This window comes from Cebus imitator, unplaced genomic scaffold, assembly GCF_001604975.1.
Source record: "Cebus imitator isolate Cc_AM_T3 unplaced genomic scaffold, Cebus_imitator-1.0 Scaffold162, whole genome shotgun sequence".
Lineage (NCBI taxonomy): Eukaryota > Metazoa > Chordata > Mammalia > Primates > Cebidae > Cebus > Cebus imitator.
In genome coordinates this window covers 3,153,178-3,167,160 of record NW_016107477.1, presented here as the reverse complement: position 1 = coordinate 3,167,160, position 13,983 = coordinate 3,153,178, and the positions used below count along the sequence as shown (strand labels likewise).

Below are 13,983 nucleotides of genomic sequence, written 5' to 3'. Positions count from 1 at the left end.
AAGGGAGCTACAAGGACATGATTGTTTAAAGAAAATGTAGGTTCCCCAGAAAACTTCATAGGCTGTACCTAATCCTGAAGATTCTGGCATAATGTCTTCAATTCCCCAGTTTAAACTGACCTAAAAAAACAATCTTCATGTTCGTTTATAAAATTAATCACCAGGGTTTGTGCCTCAGAAAGAGGCGTAATATAAGAAAAGCAGGTGGGAGTGAGCGCAGTGGCTCACGCCTATAATCCTAGCATTTTGGGAGGCTGAGGCAGGCAGATCACCTGAGGTCAGGAGTTTGAGACCAGCTTGGCCAACATGGCGAAAATCCGTCTCTATTAAAAATACAAAAATCGACTGGGCATGGTCATGTGCACCTGTAGCCCCAGCTTTCAGGAGGCTGACGCTTGAGAATCACTTTAATCCAGAGCTGGGGGTTACAGTGAGCTGGGACTGTGCAACTGCACTCCAGCGGGGGTGACAGAGCAAGACACTGCCTCAAAAAAAAAAAAAAAAAAAAAAGAAGTAGGTGGGATAAAGATAATGCTTTTCTAAATATATTTATCTATTTAGATATACACATGTACACACACACAGTTTTTTTGTTTTTTGTTTTTTTTGAAGAATAGGATGCAAAGAGTTACTTCAGCCTCTGATAAGTTTCAGCTCTAGTAACTGGAAATAAATGTTTGTGCCCCAGAGTGACACTATTAGCTAATAAAACAGTACCATCTGCGTTTCTCAGAGCATCCTCTCTTGAAGTAGTTTTCAATTGGCATCCTTTTTTATCTTAATTTTACAGTTATAGCAAAACATATTCTTTCAGGATAACTTGGTTGTTTTCTGACTTAAGGTTGTCTTTCTGCTTGAACTCATTTTGACTTAGAATCAGTTCAAAAATTGAGGCATAAACAATGTCCTTTGGGGACTACAGTGGGGGAGGAACTCACTCCCCACTTGCACAGGGTCAGCACCACATTGGGCCTGACATGATATGAAGCCACTTACAAGGGGCGCAGCAAACCCTTGTCTAGGGCTGGGTGTCAGGGTTCAGGGCAGAGCTGCAGCGTTATGGCAAATCTCCTGGTTCAACACCAGCTGAGAAAGGCCCAAAAGTCTGCATGTGGCAGGGTGGCTGAGTCTGACCCATCTGTCCTGGAGTAAAGCGCTCTCTCTTCTACTTTTCTGGGAAGCCCATAGGAATCCCCCAGGGGCTTAGCACAGCCTGCCCTTTGCTTGTCAGAGGAACCAGGCAGCTTTTCTCCCACAGCAACATAAACAAACTTGCCCTTTGCACTCCGTCTTTCTCCAGAGGTCTCTGCACCACGCTCTGTTGACAACATGCCATTTTCTGTTCAATTCAGCATGTTTACTTCTTTATTGTGATTCATGTCTGAGTTTCTTTTGAATCAAATTATTTCATCTCCCCGGTGAGAGGTGCCATATGACTATCTTGTTAGAACAAAATCAAATAAAAAAATCTGCACTGAGCTCTGCTCCATCTCATTCCCACCGCATGATATACTCTTGTTTGGACACACTTCTATCGGCTACTTGATCAGTAATGAATCCTTCTGGTATTTAGGCCAATTTTGAGACACTGCTGTCTTGAAAACGATAAAGAAGAATTGGTTGAAACCTGCTCAACAGAGAGAACATCACTACTTCAAAAATATTATACAACGTGGATGACTGGCTTTCCCTGATATATACAGACTGAAGAAGACCAGAAAGACTGATGGAATGATTACACAGACTCACAGGAACAAACAGTCATACTTTAGATTTTATCCCCAAAGATACTTCAGTACTGAAGTAATTCACTGCCTCAACAATTGTTGAAGCCAAGCATTTCTCAGCAGTTAGAATAGAAATAGAACAATAGAATTTTTAAAATATACTTTCCCTCTCTCATTTACTTTTTTGGGGTATTACCTTTTAAGCAATTGCCTGTGTATCTCATACAAATAATATTTTTATATTGAGCTGTTCAAACTAAAAAGCTCTCCATCCAAGTACGGGAATGAGACTCAGGCTATCTGAGTCTTTCTCCCCACGCCCCCAGCCCTTTTGTTTTTGAGACAGAGTCTTACTCTGTCACCCAGGCTGGAGTGAAATGGTGCAATATCGGCTCACTGCAACCTCCATTTCCTGGGTTCAAGCCATTCTCCTGCCTCAGTCTGCTAGGTAGCTGGGACTACAGGCAAGCGCCACCACACCTGGCTGATTTTTTTGTATTTTTAGTAGAGATGGGGTTTCACCATGATGGCCAGGCTGGTCTCAAACTCCTGATCTCAAGTAATCTGCCTGCCTTGGCCTCCCAAATTGCTGGGATTATAGATGTGAGCCGCCACACCGGGATGTCTTTCTTCCGTTTTAAGGCCTCCATAATGATGTCCAAACCTCTCAGTGTGACACATGAGGTGCTTTTGGTGACTGGAGCCCTGACCACCCTTATCCTGCAGCCCAGTCCATCCTGGGACTCAGGTATATAGAACTCCTGCCATTTCCCCAGAGAACTCCAGTCTCCTGCTTTTGCATCTACCTGGACAGGCTGTTCTCTTTCACCTTCTCCAACTCAACTCCCACTCATCTTCAAGGAGAGAAGTCATCCTTGCTCTTGGCTGGCTCAGGTGACCCCACTGACCTTCAGAGAACCCCTGTGCATCTCTCTTTAAGAGTGTGGGGTTTGACTGGACAAACTGCAGTCATTACCTGGCTGCTTTCTCCTGCCCTGTCAGCTTTCCCGTCAGGGACAAGGAGAAGCAGTTCTCCTCTGTACCCCTGGTGCCACATGCCGTGTATGATTGGTAAAATTAAACTCTTTCCCAAATCCTACTTTGCCAAAGACACCAACGTAATCAATATTTTTAGGAGGATTATGCCATCTAGAGTTACAGTATTCCTTAGGACTCTCCAACTTAGATATGGAAATACTAACATAGCAATAAAACATGACAACATATATTTTTTAAAATTTATTTTCTCAGTTCTTTAACTCTTAACCCACAGAATCAAATCTACCTATTTCTTTGTAAGTTACTCGTAAATGGGAATTTTTGATGATATGTGGTGCATGGTAAGAAAATTATGTAGCCCTGTAGATGAAGCAAAAGTACTAACCCATTTCCATAACATGTGGCTCACTCAGCCTCAGATTGCTATGCACCAGAGATGACAGAGCGTTACTGAAACCTCAGTATAACAAAGTTTTCCTATAAAGAACATGGTGTCAACTTCTGCTCTTGGATCTTATTATAAATTAGTTTTTTTTTCTTCTACTAGCTAACACTTCAAATGAACACTTACCATATGCCAGATATAATTCTAGCGCCTACATTAAAATGATTTATTCCTCACAACAACCTTTTGGGTTGATACCATAATTATTCTATTTACAGATGAGGAAACTGCTGCCCAGACAGGTTAGATAACTTGCTCAAGGTCACACAGCTATGAAGCAGAGCTAAGTTTGAATACAGGCAGTCTGGTGCCAGAGCCTGTGTTCCAAACCACAACCTCTCAGTATCTGTTGGGTGGGATGGACCCACTGAGAAGCACAGAGACTCCCGTTACACCAGTTAGCACTCAACACTTGACTCTGAACATGTGTTCATGGAAAGGATGCAGACTTTACAGCATGGAAAGAGGTCTGTTTTGTTAGAGGCCTAAAAACTAAGTGAACATCAAAAAAATAACTCTTTAAGGATTTTTCCAGATTCTCATTAGAATAACATCTCCCTGGGGTTAGAGAAAGTGGGACATATGAGTACTTGAAGTCTGGAACCTTTCACTCCACTACCAGTTCTCAGAAGCCTGGCTGTGCCTCCATCAAGACCAGGGCATGTCATTCTGTGACACGGGCTTCTTAAGGGGTGTCCCCTTCTCCCTGCAGCCCCGGCACACACACATCTGCCCACCATCACCACTCTCACTTCCCTGTCATCTGCCCCACTAGATGACAACATCAGCATCCCTCCAGGAAGGCGGCACAAAGGGCGCGGTACTCGGTGACAGGATTATTCCTAACAGAACTGCCCGTTTCATATTTCTCCCAATAGCTCCTTTCCATTTGTTCCTGATTTCATCTCTGGCGTATCTGTTTTGTTCATTATTTCCTTCCTTTCCTTCTTTTTTTTTTTTAAACAAATAATGGTTTTAGGGTTTAAAAGTATTCACTTTTTAGCAGTCCTCTCTGATCACAGAATAGCTAAAATGAGAAAAAGTTTTCTGAAACGTAGTTAGTGAATACACCATTTTATTTTGGGAACTAAATTAGTTGTCAGTGATAATATGCTTAAAATGAGTATATAATATTTCAGTTTATACTTATAAATCATATTTACTTGGAAGATCTGAATGGGAAATATTTTCTACATCTTTCAAATATGCATTGTCCACAGCATGTCATAGGAAGTAGATATTTTTAAATAGTCCATGAAAAACTCGGCTCAGGTTATTTCATGGATTGTTACTTGAGCCTAACACTAATCTCTTTGACATTAACATCTTTAATAAACATTTGAGCAATATCTGCATTCAGCATATTGGATAGAACTTAGACATCATCCCTATTCATTAGGCTTATATTTTTCTCAATAACCTAATTTTGTCTTTCATACGATATTAAGCTTTTGGAAGTCTTACTCTTAATCCTATTAATTCCTAAGCTAGACTTTAAAAGTGCGGAAGGAAATATGCAAAGGCAGTCAATTCATTGAATTATACATTGAATCGCTAAAGCTAAATCTAAGAAGTTCAGGGTTGCTAAAATGCAGAACTTCAACAGAAAATATTTTCTGGACTTCAGTCAAATCCCGGGGCATGGTCTGGATGGGATTCTCTGGCTTCACAGTCTTCTGAACTGAGGTCACTGGCAATACACCAGTACACACATGTTAGCAGAGCAAAGTGTTATCTATGTCTGCTTTGGACCAAAGCCTTATTCCTAAAAGAAGTGTAGCAGTGGCTCTGCCAACAGTGGTACCATGTGTTGCTTTGACTGCTCTAATGAATCTTTGATGATCAAGTTTGGAAACAGAGCTAAACCCAAGACAGTGCAGTATCTGGGGCATAAAATGAAGTGTTGTGAGCGTGTCTACAAGAAGAGAAAAAACAGAGTTTGAAACTCACAAGCTATCCAGGTGGTAGAAACAGATTTCAAAAATACTCTAATTCCAGATAAGATGTTTCCCAACTCTGAGCTAGTTAGATAGATATGAGATCAGAACCACATTTTAAGATTTTAAAAAAATACACATCTATATAATCCTATTTTTACTCTGAGTAAGCATGCTACTTTATCTTCATCAATGACTGCAAATTAATTTTAATAACATAAAAAAGCAATTCAACTTTCCTATTCTGCTCCCTGAGCCCCACACCACCCACTCAAGGGAGGGCATATTTCTTAGAATCAGACTTCTTCAATCAATTAATTTTCTTCAGTTCTCGAATGACCTTCTGACAGTATCAACAAACGGCATAGGCTGTGAAAGGGGTAAGCCCTATATTATATATATTCAGAGAACATCATTGTTCCCAGAAATGTCCCTGACAGCTACCACACAAGAGCCCAAGACAGTGGCATGCTCTCTGGGCTGGCTGGACAGTAATGGTTGTCACTGCCATGACAATAGCCGGTCCCTACACTGCTGTCTGATCTCTACCATGACATTGCTGATTGGTCTACAATTGCTTTAAGTGGACAGTTTCTTCCTGAGATAATGACTACAAAATCATTAGAATTTAATATTATCATTACAGGAAAAGCCAAGGAAGGTGATCAAGAATGGGGAAGGAGACATGAACTAAAACTTAATTCTGACAGAGGGAAGAAGAAAAAAAGAGGAAAAAACAGGATGGGGAGGGGAAGAGAGCCTAATAAATTTCTGTTTTCATTGTATATTTATGCAGAATAAGGTAAAAGGCAAAGTGCTCTTCCTTTTTCCATGTTAACGCATGTGAACTTGGTAATAAGTTTTACTATCAGATAAAAGTGGATCCACGGATAAAATACAGTCAGTATTGATATTCCAGGGCTCTGCATCCTCAGATTCAATCAAATGCAGATTGAAAAGAATATATATAATATCCTTGGGATGCAAAACCCATGGATCTGGATGACTGGCTTTTTGTATCCTCAGGTTCCACAGGGCTCACTGTGGGACTTGGACATAGGCTGGGGTCCTGGAACCAGTCCCCCAGAATACTGAGAGACAACTGCACTTGGTCTCTTTCTGGCATCTCTCATAGGCTAGGGCTTCCTTTGGCTTTCTGATTGACTTGGGAGCACAGTACCTGGCAAGGAGTCCAAGAAGGAATGGGAAAGCCCCGGCACACAGTTTGTGCTCACCTCGTATTCCTCCTTGAAGCCGTAGCCCTCGGCACACTTCATCTGCGTGATGTGCTGAAGGAGGTCTGCCACCCGGATGGCGGGGTGGAGCTGCCCGGTCTGGTAGGGCACGTCAGCCGGCTCCCGCTTCTTGTAAGTATGGGACTGCACCAGGCTGCTGGTATCACTGGCCATCGTGTGGGTTTCATCTGGGAAAAGAAAGGTCAGGGAGAAAATGAGGGAGAGCCAGGGAACTAGGTCGTCATCACCGAGAATGCTAAGAAGCTGGCTCCTGGCATCCCCTCACCTAGGGCTGCAAAATTCCCTACAATGGCTCAGCAAAAAAGAAAAGTTAAATGTTTAGAAATTCAAATGGGGTTGGCAATACTGATAGGAATGCGCAGAAATCTTTGTTTTTACAAAGCAGTCCAAACGATATATTGCTTTCACAAAGCTAATTTAGAAGAGCCCTTCAGCCCTTCAGTGCTAAAGTTTGTGAAAGTTTCCACCTGAAACTTCATCAAGACCTGGTGCAAAACCAGTCTTGTATTCTTTGAAACATTAGTTCAGTAGTTCGTATGATGACATAAATAAACTCTGCACAAATGTTCTGTGAGCAAAATAAAAGTGCACAAAATGGTGTGGCTTATAAAGCTAGCAATGGAAATGTGGACTTAATACATGAAATCAAAGAAAAGTGGAAAAATAAAAGGGAACCTGGTTTGGGGGTAACGTTTTGATGAATCACTTTGCATGCTCCAGTATCGGAAAGCTTGACAAAATATTGTGGACCAGCACATCACACATGGAATGTTCTACAAAGGCAAACATGCAGGCTAGCACAGAGCAGCACCAGCTGGCTTCGTCAGAATCTACCAGTAAGACACACACTCCCACTCCCTCCACAACTCTTCCATGGGGCGAATCGGGGAACTTACCATTTATTGGCACTTTTAAGAAGATACATATCAGGAGAAAAAAGGAGGAGAAAAAGGAAACAGGGCATAAGCAATAGTATTGCGTGCATAATTACAGGTAGTTTTTATTTTATGCTTTTACTTTCCAGTTAAGTTTTCTATTCAGAGGTGGTCAGAGGGCAAAGCCTCAATTCTCCCATCACATTAGGATGGAGGTGTTGAATTTAAGTACTCAGTAACAAAAAGGAGGCTAAAATTAGTATCATAATTGCTTTTATCCCCCATGAACGAAGTAATGTCTAAATAAGTCTTATTTGTATTCAACACATTTTCTCATTTAAATTTCTTGAACAAGTCAACCAAATTGTACTACAAAATTGATGTCAAAATTTGGTCAGATAAGCCTAAAGAGGCTATACTTTAATGGAAGCCTACTAGTAAATTAGGTTAACGAACTACAGAAATGGTAGCTATTAAAAATGTCTTATGCAGGAAAATGCTATTAGATTAAGAATTCCATATTCTACAGGTTAACTCATTATAACGCTGAATCCCTTTAGCGGTTTTATGATTGAGGATGGATATTGTCGAAATACAATGCTAAAGTCACTTAAAATGAGAATATTATATAAATCATATAAAAGATACAGTCAAGTTTTAAAAATTACCAGATTGTAATCAATAGGGAATTCAGCTACCGTTATTCATATGTTATTTATTTTTGACTGAGAAATTCAGCTCTGAAGAAAATTTAGTCCAAGGGTGCTTGATTAGCAGGGCCTGGTTTTGAAACCTCACTTCTATCTGCATCGCAAAGCACCTGGGGATGCATGGTATGAAAGGTGGTACACAAGTGTGTAGCTATGTTGCTGTTGCTGAAATGGCACCTGGATCACTACAACGTGGCTAAAGACACAAAGACAAAATAAAAAAGGGTGGTAAGTTGATTTTATGATTTTTGTTTCATTTGGATTTGCTTTGAAATTTAGCAATTCATATGTTCCCATTTTAACAGTCACAAATAAACCTGGAAATTTTCACATCAGATTTGCTTGCTGGCAACTGCCAACCTTTATAAACTGGGATACAGGAACCCTGCTGAAGTACTGAATCCCATGAGCTCTGAGTTACTCCAGCAGGAAGTTCTGTTCTTTATACTAAAATAAATGGAACATTAATTAGTTTCCCCTCTGTGCCTCTCTCGTTCTCTCAGTTTTGTACCTTATGGGATGAACATAATTAACATGCCCTCCATGGTGGGCTGACCTTCTAAACTTCCCATAAATGATTTGGGTCTTTCACGTGGTTGCTATACCAGCAACCTAGCAATGCTCTGATCCCAGGGCTAGGTATTCTTGGAAGTTTTAAATCCACAGAGCTACAATCACTGTCACTGTTTTATGTAATCATCCTGTGCTGCGTTATGCCAGCTTGGCCTCATTACTAGTGTGGAACATGTCTTCAAGCATTTAAACACTACCAAGTCCATCAAAGAGGAGCCCTATTATCTAGTAGATGCATATGGAAGAGGGAATAGAGGGTTTCTTGTGTGCTGTTATAAAATTGGGTCACTTATACTACTAGACATTCTTAATTTTGCTAAAATTACTGATTAATTAGTTCTCTCTAACTTAAAAAGGAATTATTACTGATAAAATACATTATTTGTCATTAATTTCCTTTGTGTGTTTAAAAATTACCCATCAACAATTTTTTTCCTTTTTTTTTTTTCAGAGACAGGATCTTGCTCTATCACCCAGGCTGGAGGGCAGTGGCGCTATGATAGCTCACTGCAGCCCCGCCTCTTGAGTAGCTGGGACTACAGGTGTATTACATCATGACCAGCTAATTTATTATTATTTTTGAAGAGATGGGGGTTTCCCTATGTTGCCGAGGCTGGTCTTGAACTCCTGCCTTCCAGTGATCCTCAAGCAATCCTGGCCTCAAGCCTTGGCCTCCCAAAGTGCTGGGATTACGTGTTTGCACCACAATGCCTGGCCTCAACATTTTTTTAAGTTAAAAATAATGCAGAAGAGCACATTAGAAATAAATCTTCTCACTAATAGTTCTGATGGTTTTCTAAGGGCTGAAAGTTAATTCTACCTATATTCTTTATGCATTATCTTGAATTTTTAACAAACTAGCTGAAAAACCTTAAGTTGAAATAGACGTAGTATTTTTGAGGTAGGGTAGGTTCTATCTGTCTGTCTACCTATCTATCATCTATCTATCCATCCATCCAACCATTTAATCATCTATATTTTTGCAAGCAAATGAAGTAAAGATGTACTCCAGCTCTATACATTAGGGCTGGGCACCTTAGCATGAGGGAGGTGAAGCTAAAAGTGCTAGAGAATTTAATTGTGTTGAGCTCGGATTCACAGCAAAACATTTCTTCTTGTCTTTGTGTAAATTGTAACTGATACTATCCCCAAAACGCCAGAGTAGATATATATCTTATATTCCTATTTGGTTTCAAGTGATAACCTCACCAATCCTTATTACTCAATACATAGATTCACGTTTGTACCAAGTAACGTGTAAGGAATGCAGTTCCCAAGTACTGCCATTTGTCACGCTGGTACCTATATAAGCTATACATGATAACACTTATTGGCCTATCTGGCTTATTTTTCACAAGGTACATCAGTATTGCTACTTGAATTATCTGTCCAAGTGATTCCCTCTCAGTAAAGAAACCTAATCAACTTTAAAAGATGTCATTAATGTTCATAATAACAAAGCATCGACTTTAAAGAATATTTGTTTAATAAGCTTATCTTAATCCTGCTGTGAAATCTGAACATTTTCTTCCTTCTGACAATGCACGTCTTAGCCCTCCCCACTCACAGCTCCCGCAAGGTCAGAACATCTACTACAGGAACCTCAGAATGAATGCCATAGCACACAAAGAAATCGCAAATCTTCGCTTATCAAAAGATTCTGCAAATGTCATTTGCATGTAGATTACATTGTTCTGATGCCTAAGATTAGCCTGTGCCCCTCACTTATGAAAAGAATAAAAATGCAGTTTTCTTTCCCTTTCAGTTGGTATTAAAAGTGGGAGGAGGGTTTAGTGGGCTTTGTTATCCATCAGAATGATGCAAAATTTAAAAACTCTGTTTTTATATCTATTCTTAAACTTCTCTCTTAATTCATTTATTGCTTAGGCAACAAACTTGCTTAAGCCCAGAGAACACCATTAGGAAAATAAAAATTACCTTCTATACAAAAATCGTAACAACTTAGAGAAAGAGAAGCAGAGGGGAAAAAAATTATGTTGCAAAGATATAAACCCTTGTCAAGTGAATTAGGAAGGAGAAGTCGAACAACTGAGGATGGAACTCTTGCTACAATGAATTGTTATATACCTTGAAGTCGTTTTTGTTGTGCTCCTTTTCGGAAAGGTTAGTAGTAGAAAGAGAACACAGCCGTGATACACTCGGGTTATTTATGCGTCTCAAATGCAACAGCAGGTCATGCTTGTTTGCTTATCACAGCCAGGTAATGCCATTTTTCTCCTCACCCTTCTTACATGGGACAAACGGGATTTTTTTCTGTAACCCCCTGCTGGGAATATTTCATACTTTAAATGCATTCTGCCCCACTGGGCTAACATCTTAGTTCATTTCTACTGACATCTGACACATAATAAACCATATGATTATAAGTGCCATCTTGTCATTTTGCTGTTCAGATCATCAGCTCCTTTGAAATTCTACTGTGTGACAGACACTTTGGAATGCTGGGGCGGGCCGGTGCCCTGAGCGGCACTGAGGATGGGTAGGGGGCCAAAACTCCGTTGTGATCATTTCTCTGCATAACATTTGGGATAATTAGAAAAATACTATTTTTAAAATTGAAGTTTTTAGTGCTTAGCAATAAGTGAAAATAATGAGAAGCTATTTTCACTTTTATGACTATCACACAAGACAGAATTCGGCTCTTGGAAAATACACAGCTGAGTGATGACACCTTGTTTTTTTTTCCCTGGGATCAGACCTAACTTTAAATTCTGAACACAGAAAGGGAGAATACTGGAGCTGGGATTGTTCATTTGAACCTGTTGGTATCATTCCCAAGATACATGCAGCAAACCCCTCTTATTAATAATGACTGTTTAGAGAAATTCTTTTCTTACTTTCACCCCATGCCCCAGGCCACCCACCTCCCCCATGTCGTGCTTATAATCACTGCATTATACAGAATTAAAACTCCAATCTCCTATAGAGTGGCCACTGACTTTCTAAATTACTCCTGCAACAAACTGTGGTAAAGGGAAATGTTCTCACCTAAAATTGCAGTTGGCACAAATGGGTCTGTCATACACCGTAAGCAGGTCAATGCAGGGAAAGTAAAAAGAGAAAGAACAGTAAATGATTGATGAACAGCCCGCCCTATTTTCTGCATAGAAAGCTGTAGAAAAGCACTGGGTTACAACATCTCAAACACAGTAAGCCCTTCAAGCACCACAGATAGCAGGGACAGGGCGGACTGATTCTGACTGCCGAGGAGAGAGCACAGAGGAGACAACGGAAAAATCTGTTACCTGGGTAATAGGAATTAGGCACCGACGTGCTCAGTGTATTTGTTTTCATTGTAAAGGATGATGGTGAGGACACAGCTGTAAATAAAAGAGAGGCTGGTCAGGGGCAGCAGACAGGTCATACACTCTGAACACAAAATGCTCTGAGACCACCCACAGCGACTCCATGCTACCCACAGTGACTCTGGGACTCAGTGATGTCTACACGGGAAATATCATCATTCCCAGTTGTTTCTGAGTAGTTATTGGTCTTCTAGAAGTCAAGCAACCTTTTGTCACTTAAAGACTTTTCTTACCCCACAAATAAAGAGAAAACCCACAACCACGGCCTCCATTTTGGATAGGGAAATTCATCAGACTTCTACTTTGACTTCTGGCCTTTGCTTATAGAAATCTGCTCTCAGGCCAAGCTGAATTTTACAAGTAAAAGTAGAAGAATGTGTCTACACATGGCTTTTGGAGAATATTCCCAATGTCAATGTTCCTGTAGTTTGCTAAATCCTCTCCTTCCTCATATTTGGATATGCAGAGAACATTCTACAGTGCTTTATGAAAAATAAAGGTGGTGCTCCATGCATGTTCATTAGTCTTTTAAATCCTTACAAAAATGCTTTTCTTTAAAATATTCTTCTGAAATACTCAAGACTGAATTAGAACCTTCTCTTCCTCCCTTTTATCAAGCAGGAAAGTCAATCCCATCCAATTCATCTGATTTCATTAAAAATGAGGATTTCCTATTTTTAAGAGACATTTTAAAACTATCTTCATGGATGACAGTGCCTTGATGGAATAAATTTTTTTTAAGTAAAAAAATCCTCTTCAAATGTATTAATTGATTAGTGTTTTTAGAACAGTTTAATTTCATTAAAGTATAAAGACTTGAAAGTTGCTCAAGGTGGTTAAACTTAAGTCTAAATGGTAATACCTCTGATGTAGTCACATGATCTGTTTGATGCTGAGTTCCTGATCAGGAGACTAATACACAATTATACCATTATCTTTATGGGAAGTATGACCAAATCCCTGTGCATACTGGGTAATTATTCTGATGACATATTAATATTTTAACTCTCCAGGAGCAGTCCCTTTAGAACAGTGCCTTTACCTGTGTTAGTATTTTTAAATGTAGCATCAGTACGTGACAGAACAAGGGTCAGAACTCAGGCTGCCTGTCATTTTACAGGTATTTTTATAAAATAGAAAAGTATCATACTTATAATGCATGTTTATGGTAAGCTGCCTAGAGAAAGAGCACAATGGATGAAAATAAGAATGAAAAAAATGAGTACCAATAAAATATGCCAGGGTCAGTGAGAATAAAGCCTTTTTATTACCTGCAGATATTTTTATGTGCTTGGCAGGATGTTCACAGCAGATATAAAATAACTGTGTTTATTTTCACCTTCCTGTTAAAATATTTTATAAATTCTTTGGTCTTTGAGCATAAAAATTAAACCCATTCCCACTACCCATATCTATTCTCCCCCTTTTACAGCATATGAAAGCAGACAGTGCAACTCATACTTGCTTTGCTGGAGAGATTAATCCCCACTCTCATAACTGTGGTCATGCTTATTTTTAAATTCTCCAATTTCATTTTTCCCTTTGTCTAAAAACTGCTCACCTCGCAGCTTCCAGCACTTTCTCTCAACCTGGAAAGATCTCATGCATACCCACACTTGTCATAGGTGTGGTGCTGGCAGCCTTGTGGTCTAAGGAACATCTTTCCTGAAGCTTTCCTCCCGAGGAACTGCTGTCTTATTTCAAAGGCATCAAGAGATTATTAGGGTATCTACCTTTAGGGTCACTCCCGACAGATGAGATCTGATGAGAACTCATTGTTCAAGTGGGAGGAAAATGAAAGTCTACTGCTGTGTTCATTCTGTTGGTTTTATTGAAGGGAGGCAAAAAATAATGTCTACCGGCTGATGAGCTGTGGAAGCTCTGTTGACTTCTGCAGCAGTCCTTTGTGCACGAACATTTTTGGATTTCCACAGATACATTTACTTTCAAAAAAGTAACTACCTAATTAAACTTCCTGTCCAGAAGGGGATATTCTCTGTTGTTCAAACTTCAAACACCTAGAACTACTAAAGAAGCTTCCTGCTTTTGGGGTGAGTGATTACAAGTAACCTGACTTTTGAGGAATTTCATCATGAAATACAAGATTTGGAACATTAATGGGAACATTAAAACTG

General features: G+C 39.8%; 1 protein-coding gene across 17 annotated transcripts in view; it reads right to left on the bottom strand.

The window, feature by feature from the left end:
* The window catches only part of PTPRM (protein tyrosine phosphatase receptor type M), an 858,282-nt gene that overhangs the window by 150,391 nt on the left and 693,908 nt on the right, over positions 1-13,983 (bottom strand). For 9 of the 17 annotated variants that reach the window (XM_017543961.2, XM_017543951.2, XM_017543955.2 and 6 more), the window contains 4 exons: positions 11,789-11,863; positions 11,532-11,558; positions 7,261-7,272; positions 6,344-6,531 (listed from right to left, as the gene is read on the bottom strand). In XM_017543961.2, the coding sequence (XP_017399450.1) occupies positions 6,344-6,531; positions 7,261-7,272; positions 11,532-11,558; positions 11,789-11,863 (302 nt within the window). The remainder of the gene's footprint in view (positions 1-6,343; positions 6,532-7,260; positions 7,273-11,531; positions 11,559-11,788; positions 11,864-13,983) is intronic. The other 8 variants (XM_017543962.2, XM_017543954.2, XM_017543959.2 and 5 more) reach the window with 3 other exon arrangements.